General features: G+C 40.5%; 1 protein-coding gene across 2 annotated transcripts in view; it reads right to left on the reverse strand.

Moving 5' to 3' along the window:
• The window catches only part of LOC115394184 (cadherin-12-like), a 159,236-nt gene that overhangs the window by 94,389 nt on the left and 48,083 nt on the right, over positions 1 to 16,764 (reverse strand). For both annotated transcript variants that reach the window (XM_030099401.1, XM_030099400.1), the window contains exon 2: positions 5,175 to 5,599. In XM_030099401.1, coding sequence (XP_029955261.1) covers positions 5,175 to 5,420 — 246 coding nt within the window. In that variant the 5' untranslated portion in view covers positions 5,421 to 5,599. The remainder of the gene's footprint in view (positions 1 to 5,174; positions 5,600 to 16,764) is intronic.

Here is a 16,764-nt window from a genome sequence, read left to right on the forward strand (position 1 = left end):
TTATTTTTGTTTGTATCCTTCTCCTCGTCCTTGGTTGTCTTCTTTTGTTTTATACTTATTAGTATTGTCATGTTTATTAAGTTTGTGTGTGTTTAGGAATATTGCTCCAAAAGACCTTCATAGCACTCTAATCTTATTTGAACCACGAGAAGTGTTCTTGAGAAAATTATCAAGGCTATTAAAGCAGCCTTCATCCCTCTTGCAGATGCATTTGTCCACTCCCTTCTTACAATAATGAAATGTGAGGCTAAGTTGGACTACTGTTTGATATATTAAATATTTTCTTTATTAAAAAATACATTGCTTACAGGCAAACACCATTTTTAAAAACACATTAGAGCAACCTAATCATGCGGAGATACTTGAAATTATTTGCTTGGTTTTATGGCTCCACTGCCTCCAAACTTTTCTCACACACATAAAGATAAAATGAATTGGTACCAAGTTCTTTGGATAATTGTGTTTATGGTGTGGTGATTGATGGAATGCCTTTCCACTAGGATGTGTTGACATTTTAATGAAGAAGACAAGAGTATGGCGTCCGCAAGGACGCTCAAATGTTATCTTGCTTGTTTCCGAACATCTGCATTCCTCACAAACAGCCGCCGGTGCATTCAGACGAAAGCCACCAGTTAATAGGCGAACCAGTTGAACCGTAACACCGCTGCCGACTGTGTACTCCATCACCAGCGCTTGTCCTTCCTCTCTGCGCCGCTTGTCTTACATTGTGTATGCTGTCACAAGTGACAAAATGACTGTGTCTTGTTCGTCTGTTTCTAGTGTCCACTGTTAATTGGTCGTGGTCTGGTGGTTGTAATTACAGTTAGCAGCGTTTTGTACAATTCGCTTGAAGCGTTTCTAGTTTCTGACAGGGTCAGATTCTCACCAAGCACATGTTGGAAAAAGTAATGGATTTAGTTTTGATTGTGAATGTCTGTGTTGTTTAATTTTTCATGTATGCTGGATATGGATCTCGATCTTACCTTTGGTATGTAATGGATGTATGCTTTTTCTCGACCCCCACTGTTTCGGAAACTACTGGGAGTTAAACTCGTTTTATTTAATCCATTTCTCCATCCATCCATGAGATCCGTCCGATTAGAGTTTTCTTTCAATAGTGCCAAATACTACGGTCATCTCAAGGAACTTTCAGAGAAACAAAACAACAATACCATGTAAGCAAGCATAGTAGACTGTGGAAAGAGGAAGCTCCCTTTTAGAAATCTGAAGAACCAGGCTCAGAGGTGGATTTGGGTTGGGGGGTAAAAGAAAAGGAGGACAGACAATTTGTGGAAAAGCATTCAAACTCCCTGATTCAAGTCACAGATTCTCTGTTCAATTCAATAGATAAAATCCACTCTCCTCCGATGAGACAGGATCCTGAAAGAATAAATGATGACCGGGACAAAGGGCATATTCTGAGTAATATTTTGTTAGTTGGGTCAGTTTTTTTTTCTTAGTACCCTGAATTGCTAAAAATGTTTTCATTGTGAATCAGAAACTTGATGTGAAAGGAAGACTTCGAAGTGTGGAGCACCTTTCTTCTTTTCAATCTTATGTTAAAAAAAAAAAAATGTTACTGTTATTCACTTGATAGTGCTTGTGCACTGTGTAAAGCATTTGGTATAAAACTGATAAAAGCATGAGTAAGCGACTAGTGAATTTTCTTTCTAATCGAAGAGGAAATAGTCCTTCCTCACGTTTGATGCCATAGTCAAGTGAAATCCAATAGCCACGAAACTCACATCTTTGAGGTGATGCAGGAAGAACTTCTACCCAAGAGGTGCTTTTTGGGTGTATTCACACAGATTAATGTAGGACAAAAATAGTCCGAACCTAAATCTAAAAATCCAACAGATTGTTGGGTGACCTGATGATTGTGTCCTACGGTTGGGCTGAAAAATCCCCCAGATTACTCTTACATAACATGTTTTCTCCACCTCTACAGAAACTGTTTAATACAGGAAAACTGCCAGAATAGCACTGGGTTTGATTTCATCAACATGACAAACATGTAGCAGTGACATGCACACTCTCGTACCCACACATGCATAATTTATTCAGGCTGCAAGTGTGTACGTGCACAAAGGAAATCATCTCTGCATCTGTAACAAGTCAGACGTTACCTCAGTTAAACTCTGAATTAGATTCCAGCACAAATACAAACAGGCTCCCGTTTCTCTCACCTGCAACTTGTCACAAAGGATTTTACAAAAAATACTGAAATATTTGCAGAGTTTTGCATATTTTCTTATTGATATGCTGACTTCTCAAACGTAATGACAAAGTTTTTTCCTGAAGAGTAAATCACATTTGTTGATGCCTTGAATATTTGCCAATTCATGTTGACAAATTAGAAAAGTGCCAGAAATAGGGAGGGATTCCATATTGAAAAGGTCAAGAATTCAGTTATCTTGCATGATGTGGCATGAACATCCCCAATGGCTGTGCTTCTGTGTGTTTCATTTGGGAGAAAATCCCAAGCACAGACAATTACCGATTTTATTGGGCCAGTCTTGAAAGATTTTTTTGATTTTCATGCAAAAAGGCATGAGCGGGGTCCCCACCAACATGACATTTTCAAGTGTAAACGGAAAACTTTCATCTTGTTTTGACTCTCTTGACACAACAATCGTGCTCAGAGCCTCTGAGAATTCAACTTTGTGAAAACTTCTAAGATGGAAGTTTCTGAAAATGCTCTGATGCAGTCTCTGTTTAAACTGGGGAAAACTTAACTAAGTTGTTCTGCACATGTATGAATAGATGAACAATAATAATGGTGGCCTCCAGAGTGGCATGACCCTCAGTCCATGTTATCCTGGGACTTGGTAGCTTTATAGTTTAGTCACCTATCATAGCAGTCCAAGTTGATCAACTTTGTTTTGACTTAAACTAGACAGACATCAATTTAAAACTCTGCCACTTAAGTGTCAAACTTTTCTGAAACAAAGATGCAAAGACTTTCACTTGAAATGTCATGTTAGTGCAGGTTGTAACTGAACTATACGGTGCTCGACGCCACTGCTGTAATGCATTAATTCAAGTGACTTGTCTCGCAGTTCTACGAGGGTGTGAATGGTAATCGTCGGATCACCTGCGGATACATGAATTCATGTAATTTGGAGTTCATGTAGATTCTATGGGGGTTTGATTTGTCACTTTTTCATACTTTCTTACATTGAGCCTTCTTTGTTTCTGTTGTAATCTCTGCCATCACTACTTGCTGCCTTGAGCTGGAGACTAATCCAAACCTGCAGAATCTGGACTACTTCTTCCGTCCTCTCTTTTTGTGTAGTGCTGCTGACAGATAATAACTTGTTCAATTAGTTTGGAAGGAAACTTGCGCTGCAGGAAGAGGATCTATAGCCTCGGTGCTGTGCAGGTCACTGAATGGAAATCATGTTTACACTCTGGAGTGAATACATTACCACAATAAGGCATTGATGTATTAGAGAACAAGCACTCATTGCAGGCTCACGGTCCATTACAGTCCATTTATGCACCTTGGAAATACAACAGATACCTTCAGGGCCTCTGTGATGGTGCCTGATGAATGCTCGGCAGACATGTCACCTCGACCGTCTCCTCCGGGTCTGCGGAAATCATCTGCTTCAACTTTTACATTGAGACGCAAACAAATCCTTTTGTGTTTTTCTGAACACTGTCCCCAACAGAGGTCCAAGGACCTTTTCTGAATGCTTTTCATATGCTGAAGAATCAGTCAATTATTTGGAGGCAGTGCAGTAGCCCAGGATTAAGTGACTTAGCAGTGCGGCAGACAGCATCCCCTCCTCCTCCCCCCTCCTCCCTTTGCTTTAGCCTCAGAGGCTTCCACAAACAGCAAGGCTTGTCAAGGCTGATTGCAGTGGCACTGGGGCAGATAAGTCAGTCTTACTATTATCCTATGTAAGCCAGGAGTGCCAAATTACAACTTTAGCCTTAAACCCCCAACAGAGTTTGCTCACGAGAATGTCTTAAGCCACGACAGTGAATAAAAAGGAAAGGGAGGGGGGGGAAGTACTAAAAGTGAGATGACCGCGGTTTGAGGAGGAGGAGAAAGAGGAGGCCAGGGCAGAAAAAGGTCTGATGGGATGTGTGTACATATCTCACTGTGGTTTCGGCGCAGGCTATTGGATCTCTGCTGTCTTTTTATTGCTGTCAGCATCTTCCTGAGCTCATAACGGTGATGTTCTGACAGCTTTACTAAGGCCGTAATTTAAATTTATTTCTACCACACCATCGATTCTCTCACCGCTTCAATGTCATGTGTGTCTGGCCGTTCTAACGGAGAAATGTGACACAACTCCATTAGCATGTATGGATTTTCTCCCCCTCCTTGCCGCATCCTCCACTGTTTGTATCTTAAAACACTAAAAAGAAAAAAAAAAAAGAGCAGTTTGACAATGAAAGCATTATTAGATTAAAGTGGTGAGGCTGCGGAGGCAGAACTGCTACTGGCAGCAGTTCTCTCAGAGATGGCAGATTTATTCGTACACTAAGTAAACACAGAAACTCAATACTAGAAATTAGTTTTTGAGCTTCATAATTTAACAAAAATGGCAACATGCTTCAAAACACTTTTTTTTTTAAAATTTTGCTTGTAATCCAGTTGAAAATCAGCAGGTTGTTCTCTCCACGATAGATATTAAAAAATGAGATGAAATGTGTGCAGTGGATCTATTTTTTGCTCTACCTACAGTTAGATGGATGCAAGAAGCCAGTGGCTAGTTAAGTGTGTGACAGGCCTCCTCTGAGCTCACCACAGGGCTTCGGGGTAGTTGCAATGTCTCATTTGAATTGTTCTTTTGTTTATATGTTTTTTTTTTTTTTTTTGTACAAAGTTGCGTTGTCCATAAAGTTAGGCTAATGAGCAAACAAACCAAGTGCATCATGCTTGATACCCATGTGAAGTCCTTGTTCATTTTGTGAATTCATGGAAATCTTTTTCAATAAATAGTAAAATGATTTTAGCCAATGGAAACCAGAGCAGATTTAAACTTACTGTACATTAGTGCTCTTTTTTCTTTGTTCCAACTCTCCCGTTTTATCTCCCTCACGTTCTTTAGCTCCCTCCATTTACCACCAATTCAATTTCTTCCAAGCTCCTTACTATGTGATTTATGACTTTCTGCAGCACCATAAATAACTGTAGGGGGAAGAAAAAGGCTTCTTACCTTGCCCACGTACTGCGGATCTGACCCCATGTACTCCTCCAGCACAAAGAACTGGTTCCACACCCAGCCCCTCTTGACCCGCTGAAATCCAGCTGCCCCATTCCTCATCGGGCCCACCGAGCTCCTGGCGTGCTCCCTCCCTGTCCTGCCCCGTCCCAGTGGCGGCGATGGTGGGTGTAAAGAAGAGACCGAACCCTCGTTGACAAGAATCCACAGGAACAGCAGCAGGCAGTTCCTTGTTAGCATTGGCAATCTGTGGGGTTCAGGTCCGCAAGCTAAAGTCCGGCGACGAGAACGGAGCCACGGCGAACCGGTGTGTGATGGTGGGTGTGAGGGGAGGGAATGAGGGGAGGCGTGATCCTGTGGCGTGGCAGTTTCCCCCGGCTCTTTCAGGATCCCACTCAGCGATCTGTGGAGCTCATCACCTTAAGGAAAGGAAACAGACACAAGCTTGAGAAGATTTGTTTTGAGCTGGTATTTTTTACTTCATGTTCCCTCAATAAGGATACTGCAGTAGGTCATTACTTTCTCGTGGCACCATATCTAGTAAATTTGAGATGATTCTTTAATATTAGAGGTGACAAGCAGAACACAGTAAATTACAATATGATAGATGACCTGTGATTACATGATTACAGAACACACTGATACAGCGTCAGCTGGGTTGTGGTGTGAATTATCATACTTTATTAATCCTCATGGGGAAATTCCTTCTGCTGCAGTAACCTACCCTACATCTGAAATGAAGATCAAAGGTCTTGCCGAGGGACCCTCAGTGTTTATCTATCTGCTGTGGAAATGGAACCTACCAACTCTCTATCCCATTTCTAGACTGCCACTGCCCCCAAATTCTCCACATTCCCTATGATAGAATCCATTTTTAAGTTGACTTGCAGTCTTTGAAGTTCACTTGGATTTTTGAAGGCACTCTACGTACAGACTCATTGTCTTTCAATGAGAGTTTGGATCCTGGACTCTTGAGTGTATTGGCTGTTGCTGGTTTGATTCCCTTAGCTGACAGGTCAGAGTAGGACCACTGACATCTTATCACCTCCTCGGTGCACCCTAATAGGCCACGTCTGGGTCCTTGAAAAGGTTGACGAAGATTCAGAGAATCGATTTAAAAACACCTGGCTCACCATCATCCAGACCAACTCCCCATACCAAATACAGAAACTGAACTGCCTTTGAGCCCTGACACTGAAATAAACATGGGCTCTTTAAACTGAGCCCATAGTCCAAGAAGGGTTAAAGGACTCAATTTTATTTTAAAGGTTAATTTGCTGTGGGACTCCCTTGTGACCTTAAGTTGGATGAAGTGGTATAGAATATGGATCAATACATGAACTGCAATCTAGCAAGCTGATTCTATAGATATAGATTCCACAATATCTTTAAATGAGGAAAACTAATCACCAATGAAGAGTTAAAGGGCTTTTTCTACTGGTTACAATTTTTTTCAATCGTTTAGTCTGATTCCATTTGATGCTACTCGTACAGAATTTAAACAGAAAAAAAATCTCTGCATTGACTGTAACTTGGCAGAATTCAAATGTGCGGTTATCTGGAAATGAATTAAACAAATGGTGCAGTTCTGCTTCTCAGTGGTTTCCAGCCCATAAAGTAAAAATTCACAAGCCTTTATGAGCAGAATTTAGACTTTTTGTGCATACTGCATGACTGACCTATATATGCAAACCATTTGAAATTATATGGCATTGCTGTGTATAATCGGTGTGTTCCCATATAAATCTTGACAACTTGTTTTATAAATCTGGAGCATTAAAGGATTTACCAGCTTCTTTTATGTAAATGTACAAGTGCAGGACTGCATTAACCACTCAGGGAAAGGGGAAAAAAAATCTGCTGTCAGTACTGTTTGTTGAAGAGCCAGGATGGCTTTTTTGGAAATTATTCATACTTTGGCACCAGTGTCTGAAACAGTTTGTAAAAATGGAACAAGACCTTCCTATTAAAAGTAACAGTGAATTCTTAAAAAAAAAACAAAACAAAAAAAAAACATCCTAAATACCCTTCATCAACCAAAACCAAGGCAGTTCCCAGCATTAGATCTTAAACTGGCTGCTGTACTATTGACCAAATCTGAGATATTCTTCCAGACCCAAATGCAAGTAGACTCGTGGGAAATTCTGTTTTTAGGTCCTCGTCAGTTCCCTCCTGCTCCACAGTGCCAATAATCGGACAAGGGGACGTTGAAAAATTGTCATTACACCATTGTTTTGTCCCTCAGTTTTTGCTGCTATGAGCCACAGCAACTGCAATCAATACAAATGCAGTGGAAATAGACAGTATGAGCGACTCCCGTACCGCACTAAAGCATTACTATGCAGATTGCACAGACGGTAAAATGCTGGACCTCATCCACGTTTTTTTCTGTCTACTTTGAAACCAAGTTTTTTTTTTTAACCCCCCTTATCATAGAAGCTGCTTGAAGAAGTTTTCAGTGAACTTTTGAGATTCCTCACTTTATAGCACCTCAATTTTTACAGAAAACTGAAGGGCGACAGTGTTATTGCGTATTACCATACATAGTATTAGCATGGCTCTTGGAACGTACATGTGTAGAATATGTATGCTGGAGAAGATGGCGTTTTTATGGCGACAGAGTGGAGAAACGATGAGCTGTTTGAGCAGTTTGTCAGGATGTTTGGCGAGGTAAACTCTGAACTGTTTGAGAATCCATTTAACATATAACCAATCCAACAAAACAATGCACATGCAGACAAACTTATTTGTGTGTGAACCTGAATTGAAAGAGAACCAGCAGTGCTCGGTAGCCACACTCAGTCCAGAGCTTAAAAATGGTAGAAGTAGCCTGATACGATGAAGCCACTCGTCACGAGGGTAACCTCAGCAGATTATGCCAAACAAATGGATTATGTCGACTGAATATACCGTGCAGAGATGCCAAATGCTAACCTCCAGAGGAATGACTCAAAAGCATTTCAAAATCCAATAGTTTTGGCCAATATTGGGATTAAAAGCTTTGTGACTTTATTACACACAATATATTTTGAAAAATCTTGAGTATTTCATTAACTTGGCTCTTTACTTTGGTGGGATACTTGCATTTTCTTACAGCTACATGGATGCTGAGTATTTTCAGAAAGTTCTGCCTTTGGGGATGTGTTTAAACAGTTTTGGTACCTCCTATCACTGAACGAGCCCCCGAAATGCAGCCAAAGTTTTCTGTATTCACCTGAAAACTTCATCTGAACAGAGAATGATATTGCCAAAATGCTGAGTAAACAAAATGTCTTCAGCTGCTCAATCTGTGGGAGTCTTAAGTTTCAGGTATATTTGAAGTATGTGAATAAACACTGATGCCGTTGCCCATTAAACTACAACAAAAACAGATATTCTACTGCATCAGCATCTTGTCCCACTTCCACCAATGACTCAGCATCACTCTGTGGTCTGTTGTCTTCTAGTTGCTGTCGTTTTAACTGCTGACTGATAAATGCCGCAGCTTCCATTCTCAAGCACAAAAATAACTGCTGTAATTATTTGCCCGGTGATAGATTACCTCTTCACCAGCCTGTTCTCGTGGATCCATGCTCTAATTAGCTAGATTACTCGTCTCTGTCGAGAAAAGTGTGGCTTTATTTTTGCTGCCAGTCCCGGGCTGCCACACACCGCGCTGCAGGCTTGTCACTGTTCGCACAGCTCCTTGATTGCCCATAGAGGTTGAAAGTCATGCATTATTTAATGACAGCTTAATGAGAGGGTGCTGATGAGCTTCATGATTTGCTTCACTAAACTTGTAATTTTTTTGGGGAGTTTTTATTTCATCAAATCCTCCTTTCAATTTTGACAAAAAAGGAAAGCATTGTGGGCAAGCGTGTGCTGATAATGCATGCATTGGCACTTCATATCTCAAATTGACACAAGTACTGTATGAAGTGCCAGTGTACAGCAGCACGCTCGCAGTGATTTCCTTAAAATGCGTTGCCATCTCTCAGACGCTTCTGTGCTGACGAGCCCGATTTGACAGCCAGTGGCCACGGGAGATCGAGCCCATCGCTGCAGCATGTCGTTTGACAGACATGCATTCAATGAAAGCTGCACCTCCACAGAAGATAAATAATTCAGCTGACAAATAATGAAATATTCAATTTGGCTTATTTCCATTGTTTTGTCCTCACATCATGCAGCCGAACTAACAGAGAAACAAATAGACGCAGAGGCACAAGTTTTTTTAGTGGAAACCATCATTCATGCATGTGTGCATGCATAGTATATGATGGATTTTATTTATATCATGAAAAGTAAATGCATCGCTTGAGCAAATGTTCGCGAATGAAACTTATCACAGTTTTGGTTAACATCAAAACACTCTACACTTGGACGTTATCGTGACAAAAATCAGGACACGGCACCAGGGACACTTCAGGCCTGATTTACTGAGCTCCCCAATAAAGAGACATAAATTGCACAATCATGCAAACTGATTGCACCGTCGGTTTGAGTACATTTTGTGGGTGATCAACGAAGCATAATGGCTTGATTGACAGCTGAGGCAGTGGATATGCCAGGTTCACTCACAAGGCTGTGGGTTCAATCCCCCGTAAGGCTCCATCTTTGGGTAAAGTACCCTTGATCAAGACAATGAACCTCAGATTGCTCCCAATGGAGGTGAAGCTGTGGCAGCCAACGCTTGTGTTTGTGTTTGTGTTTGTGTATGTGTGACTAACAATTTACAGCGCTTAGGGACTCCGCAAGCAGTGGAAAAAAAAGAAATGCTATGTAATTGAGATCTGTTTACCATTTTTACACACAAGACGGCAAACAGTTTCATTTAAATGTGGCTTTCACATATCCAACTAGTATCTGCTGTGGAGCAGTGGTTAGCACTCTTGAATCAAATTAGACTGATTTGATTCCAGGCTTCCTGTGGTTTTTTCCAGGTACTGGATTTTGTCAACAGGCCAAAAACACACATTTAAAGTTGGTACATAACTCAAACATTGTCTGTGGGAATTCAGTTTGGTCGTTGGTCTGTCTGTGTTTGTACTCTGATGGACAACGGATCAGTCCAAGGTGCATCCTGCCTGGTAGTGCATTAAAAATGTCTGGAACATGGATTCAAGGAAGATGTTCAAAAATCCACAAATTGGGGTGCGGAAAAATGGATGTATTAGATAATCTATCACAAAATCAATACAATGCTGAAAAATAAAAACAGAGGAAGAGACAAAGGAAAAAGAACAAAAGGGAATATATTTATTATGAAAACTTGTGAAAGGACAATTGACAAAATGTTTCTTCACACAGCAGCAGTCACCTTTCCTGAATGGTGAGCTGATTTGCTCGGCCTTTTCATTTGTGTTGAATACAGATGTTATCCTCAAATGCATTTGACTTCAGGCGTTATTTATGTGTATGTTAAATTATTAGCATTTCTTGAATGTTGTAGGGTTATACCAGTAGCGGTATCAGCAGTGGTCGATTGGTGCAAGAGAAACAGTTTTTTTTAGAAACGGTGGCCTGTAACATGACACTATTTAGTGAAAATAAATGACTATTTCCTCATTGTCACATAATGTTGGTCTAATTTATCAGCAATATTAGCCTTGTCATGACTCGTCCTACTCTGCCTCTGATTGGCTCGTCAGCCCTCATGTTGCGCAGTAAACAGACATGAACTAATCAAATCAGCGAATGCGGTGAGTACCAACCAATTACGGCAGAGCATTGTAGGTCATGCCTTCATCTTCCTAGGGGTAAAAAAATAGGCAATGTGACGTTTTAGACGGTGCAGAGTGGTACATCATTTGAAAGTGGGTCTATGCAATGTTGACTGAAAAATAAGGGAGTCCAGGACATACGCACACATACACCCTGGACTTCACCACTGGGTGTTCAGTCCACTGAGTTTTGGTGCAAGCGAAGAAACAGCCCATCATACAGAGACTGTTTTATTTTACACATCTATGAGATGGATTTCTCCATCTTCCCGAGTCGCAGATCAGCTTCCACATTCAGAAATGTCCATTGTCCTCAGTTGCACTCACTCTTACACTCATTGTGTGTGTATGTGTGGGAGTGTGTGTTCCTGGTAATTCGCCAGATCACTGTGCTACAACACTATGACCTTCAGCAGAGTCTAGTATTGTATTAACTCTGGGAACCGTTTATTCGGGTACAAAAGAATCTTTCAACTGGAAACATCTGACACCATCAGGGAACTTATATGAAATCTTTTAGCTCCCGTGGTATTGGGGTTTTACATCCATACAAAATGTTTCACAGTGCTGTGAGAACAAAACAGCCTGTTAACAGCAAGCACCATACTTTCGTGTCATTTAGCATTAGTGGTTTCTTTAAGCAATGTCTATGAATTATTCAAGGACAGTTTTTTTGGGAAGTTTTGAAGAGGTGGCCAAGAATGCTTCAGCATGGTGATCATATGTGCTTCAGGGAGAATGAAAAAAGGACTTCAAAGCTGCTTTGTATTGTGGTTTGTTGTTTTGACCATTATGGACAGTATACAGTGTTGCTTTTCTGCTTTTGGTGATCTCAGAGATGTTCAAGAACAATTGAGGGCTGGTCGGATATACGTTTGCCAATTTTTGGACATGTATTCAAGGACACTTTGCAGCGTCAGTTGTGCTTTCAGCAATTGTGGAGGAAACTGAAAGGACAGGTGTGAACATCCTCCCCTTTGATAAGCTCAAAATCCAACAGCTATAATGGTCAAAACAGTCCTTGGTTGTGAGTCTACCTTTGTGTATGCGGAGGCTTGAAAAACGTGACACTTTTCAAGACAGTCAACAGCAAAATAAAACTTTCATCCTCAAAGTATTTTCCTATATGTTGATTTAAAGATTTTCATTTACTGTTAGTCTAATACAATTTAAATGTATTTGAGTTTATCTTTGAACCCCCTCCCACCAAAAAATACCCAACTAATCACTTGAATGAATACTCAGGATGTGTAAATCATTTACATTTTAATCATTGTCAGGTGAGTTATGTAGAATTAGATTATTATTATAGATTAGATTATTCATCAGACCCTTTGCATGCAACAGAATGAAATATTACAGTATCAGCCTATTCTGTTGAACCTTATTCATTATAGAGGAAACAAGCTATTCACTTGTTCCTGCTCAGACCTATTTACAAACTCGACTAGCGTGTCAACACTCAAGTATTCAGCTCTGGTCTTGTTAGCCGACACTTAATTGCGCTTAAAACAAGAGAAGGCAACCACAAATGATTTGGATGAAAAATGGAGCTAATGGTTTCCACACCTGGTTTATTGTTCCTCTCTCTCCCTCCTTAATGCACTTATGAGCCGTACAGTAATGAAGGACAGCATGCCTCTAATTTCATAACTGGAGCCCTCATTGACATCATTGTCTGTGATTAATTATACAGCCGTGCAACGTCTGCTTCAGAGGAAGGATTACTTCAGCGAGGTTACGTCTCGCACCCAGATCCATTTATTCTCTTTGTCATCCGCAGTATCTTAAAAGTCAAAACTGATCTGGCAAAGTTCTCTTAACAGATTTGGCAGGAAGTGCGTTGACACGGGTCAGACATGCCTCTCCTGCAGGTCGCTCCTCATTTAGTCCCAACATAATGGAAAATGACTGTTCCCATAATTCCTGCAAAATCACGCCTCTGCCACTGTACGATCCTGGGAGGGCTCCATGCATATTTTATGAGAGGAGTTCATTAGCATATGTCGGGCTTGGGTTGTGAGCCCTGACCCATGTGTCTACTTCAGATAACACAACGCACCGGGCTGACAGTGGTCTCACACATCACCTGCAATAATCAAAGAACATATGGCTCGCTGATCTGCCCGGTGCCGATTACCACCCACCAGAAACTCCCACAGAAAGTTATTACTCGTCAAGGCTGCCATAAACATGACAAAGAAAGGCACTGGCTCCAGGAATGGAAGGGAGAAATGAGTCATCTGATCAAGTTTTTGTTTTGCCTACTGCTTTATCTCCTGATGGGTGAAGATGTTTTGTTTATCCTTTATCCCTGTTTAACTACCAAAGGGCATTGAAGCCCACATTATTATCATTTGGAGACATCAGCCTTATTTCTACCACAGTTCCTGCTACTGCTTTTCCACCACAGAGACCAGAGAATGAATTAAGCTTCTGAGAGATTAATTCACATTGGTTCAGTACTTGATTTGACTTTATTTTTTCTTTTATTTTAATTTAATGGTTTTCATCTCTTCATGGGTGAATGGGAGGTGTGGAAAAATGTGTATGAACAGAGTCAAACTGGGAGTTTGCCACAGTACCTCGGTGCTTGTGCTCAGAGATATTAATTATAAAACTCCATCCCAACGCCTTGTTGCTATAAAAATCTCCTTGTTACATATGGTCATATCGATTCATTAGATGTGACAGCAAAGCTGCATGTGTGCTCAATTGCAAATGTGCACCATGTGGTGTCAAGTGAATTGTTGATTCATGGAAAGAAGTGTGATGATGGGCTCTTTTCTGGTCTCTGACAACTGGAAGAACACTGCTCTGCTGGAGGTGGCTTTGTTTGCATTCTGTGGATGTTGTGAACTGAAAGATCGAACACTTCCAAATGAGTGATGTGAAAATCACATGACACCAGTGTTCGGAGCCACTGAAAATGTGTTTTGGAAAACGCTTCAACTCAATCCGAGTACAATCAAGGGAAAAAAAACCCAACTTTTTCTGAAATGCTGCAACCACACATGCAACCACGGCCATAGCAAATAGCTCTTCTGTACATGTGAGAGCAGATCAACAACAACACACATGGCTTTGGATATTTTTGTCTAAATGGGACCTGATTAGGTAATTTAGTATTCTCTTCTGGCATGGTTATTGATGAAACATTTATTTCTCTAATCAAAATAAAAGTTAGAATATAAGGTGCATTGGCATAATTCAGCCGAGTGTATGGCCAGAGTTGAAAAAGTTTGTGGTGGCTTTTATGTTTACTCCAATGCAATCACATATTCAGCTGCTTTTAATGTTTTTTTTTTTTTGTTTTTTTTTTTTTTGCCTGAAGAAGTAAGTTTCTTGATTTAGGGTTTGGCAGACACTTTTTAATTTGTATTAAACAGCATTGCATGTTTTCTAGCATCAATACAAACAGCAGTGTTAGACCCATTGCTAAATTTCTTTTTTTTTTTAACAAAAAAAAAAAAACCCAGATAAACAACTAAAGCCTTGCATTAACTCAACCTGTTCACAAGACTTATTATTCATTAGGCTGTTAGCAGACCCCACTAAGGAAGAACAAAATAAGCCAAGTGGGATTTTTTTTTTTTAAACAATCTTGGCAGATCTGAAACATATCAGAAATCAAGCACCAGTTTTATGTCAATAGATAAGCTGATTATATATTAGCAATTGAAGTGATGAAGTATTTTCTTCCCCCATGAGCAACGCTGTTGAAGGAGTATTGCACGGTCACTCCGAGAAGTACGTTTTCCACAGTAACTGTTGCGGATGACGGTACCGAAAAAAAAAGACAGTAAATCCCATAGTTCTATATCTCATACTAATTGTCAAATGGCCAAAAATCTGAGAAACCCAAACTTTATTGAAGTAGTTCACAACAACAAATGAATACAGTACCCAAACTTCAGTATTTCTTCTCGGACGGTTTTCAAACCTCAGTTTCCCAATGAATTGGTAACAGTTTCACCTCCGATTTCAACCTAATTTTCTACGGACCTGATATGGTTCACTCAGATCTACTCTTAGTGTCCTATGCACAGTGAGGGAAACACGGCCGCAGCTGAAATTTCACGCTTTATTAATATGCACGAAGAGACGTAATCAAGGCAAATTGCAGTTTTTACCCTGCTCGCTGCTCGCTGGGGTCAATATGAAACAAAGCAGACCACTCCAGTGACTGAGTGCTTAATTTAATCTCCCAAAGCAGCAGCACTGATGTTGGAAACACTCATTTCACCATTTCTGAAGTCTGTTTTGTGTATAAATCACACAAACAGCCACATAAGGTCCTAAAATTCTGAATCCTTGTGAGAGGAATGAGCTTTCGACTTGCACACAGCACAATATACTGTAGTAAGTGTCATAATTTTCACTGTGCATGAACTGTGAAATATCAGACTTGACATTTTAAGACTTGTATGAGCTGAAAGGAGCATCCTGAAACTTTCATCCCCTTGTAGATAATCATTCCAAAAAACAACTACAAATCAGGTGAGTTTTCCTTGAGCATTTTAAGACTGATTCAAAGGACAGTACATGAAGGATTCATGTGAGAGCCGGAGGTTCTCCTGTTTAAGTCCAGACTGCAAATATATTGCACCTTGGCCAAGCCGCGGCAGACCTTGGTCGGAATTTATTTGTACTTCTAACTACATTTGAGACATTTTAAGAGGGAAGTTCATTGCGACTAGTTTTTCTCCCTACTGAGTAATGGTTTATGGCTAGTTGGACTCGTCAAAAGAAAAACGATTGTGTTCAGGCTCATCCTATTTTCATTTCCTAGAAAAAAAGGTACAAACCATATTTTGAGAGAATGCATCTCCACAACTCCATGTTTAAGAAAGTGGTCAACTTGAAGACTGTTGTGATTGTCCAGGAGCAGCAGCTTATGGTGCACATTGCTGCTTGTTATGAAGCGACATCTGTGGTACAAAAAGTGTTTTTAATTCTGTTTTTGATCGGGAAAGCTTCAGCCATTCACTTTAGCAAACATTTAGTTGTCTATTTCTGAGTAAAAATTACACCAGTTTCATCAATGCAATCATCAGTGGTATACTGACTGTATACTTATCTGGGTGGTTGGTGTATTTTAAGTAACTTTTGCTTCCAGGAAACACATTGAGACTGCTGAATGAGAAACCTCTTTGGAGTTAGATTTTTTTCTTTTTTTAAGATGAAAGCTTTACACTTCAAAGTGCAACAATAGAGCAAGAAGTATTGAATAAGATTATTCATTTCAATGACATTGAAATGCTTTACTTAACACTTGCTATTTCAGTCTTGATCAAATTGAACAATTTTTGATTTAGCCACGATTACTCAGCCTTCATATGATAAATTTCTATTTTGTACATCATCTTCAACAATGGGGCACAGTGGCAGCGGGAGTTTGCCTTTCTGCAATGCGCAGGTTTTTTATTTATTTTTTTTTTTTTTTTACACAGGTGCAGGTTATTAGCCCACCAGCCAACCCCAACCAGGAGGTCCAGAGCTCAATCTTCGTCTCGTCGCTACCCTTCTCCCTGTTCGGCATAGGCATGGTGAGGTTGTGATCCCACGGGGACTGCCTGATCGATGTAAGTTATGCTTAAAAGGAAAACAGAATGAGGCTGAATCGCTGCAAACATCACAGGAGAAAGCTGTCAAATCCTGATTAAGAGTAAAGCTCTAGTTTCCACACTGCCTCAGTCACGGGGGTCAAACGGTGGTTTGGAGCCCTGCATGTTTGAAAACTGTCTGCCTGCATGACAGCAGTTGCCTGTGCAACAGTGGTGCTTCTCGGCTTCCTTGGGGCAACGGGGCTGTTTCATTTCATCTGAGGAGCTGCCTGTCTTTCACTGCTCCAGAATAAGATCAGGCATGTCTCCTGGCTC

The sequence above is a fragment of the Salarias fasciatus genome, chromosome 9, assembly GCF_902148845.1.
Source record: "Salarias fasciatus chromosome 9, fSalaFa1.1, whole genome shotgun sequence".
In the NCBI taxonomy this organism is placed as follows: domain Eukaryota; kingdom Metazoa; phylum Chordata; class Actinopteri; order Blenniiformes; family Blenniidae; genus Salarias; species Salarias fasciatus.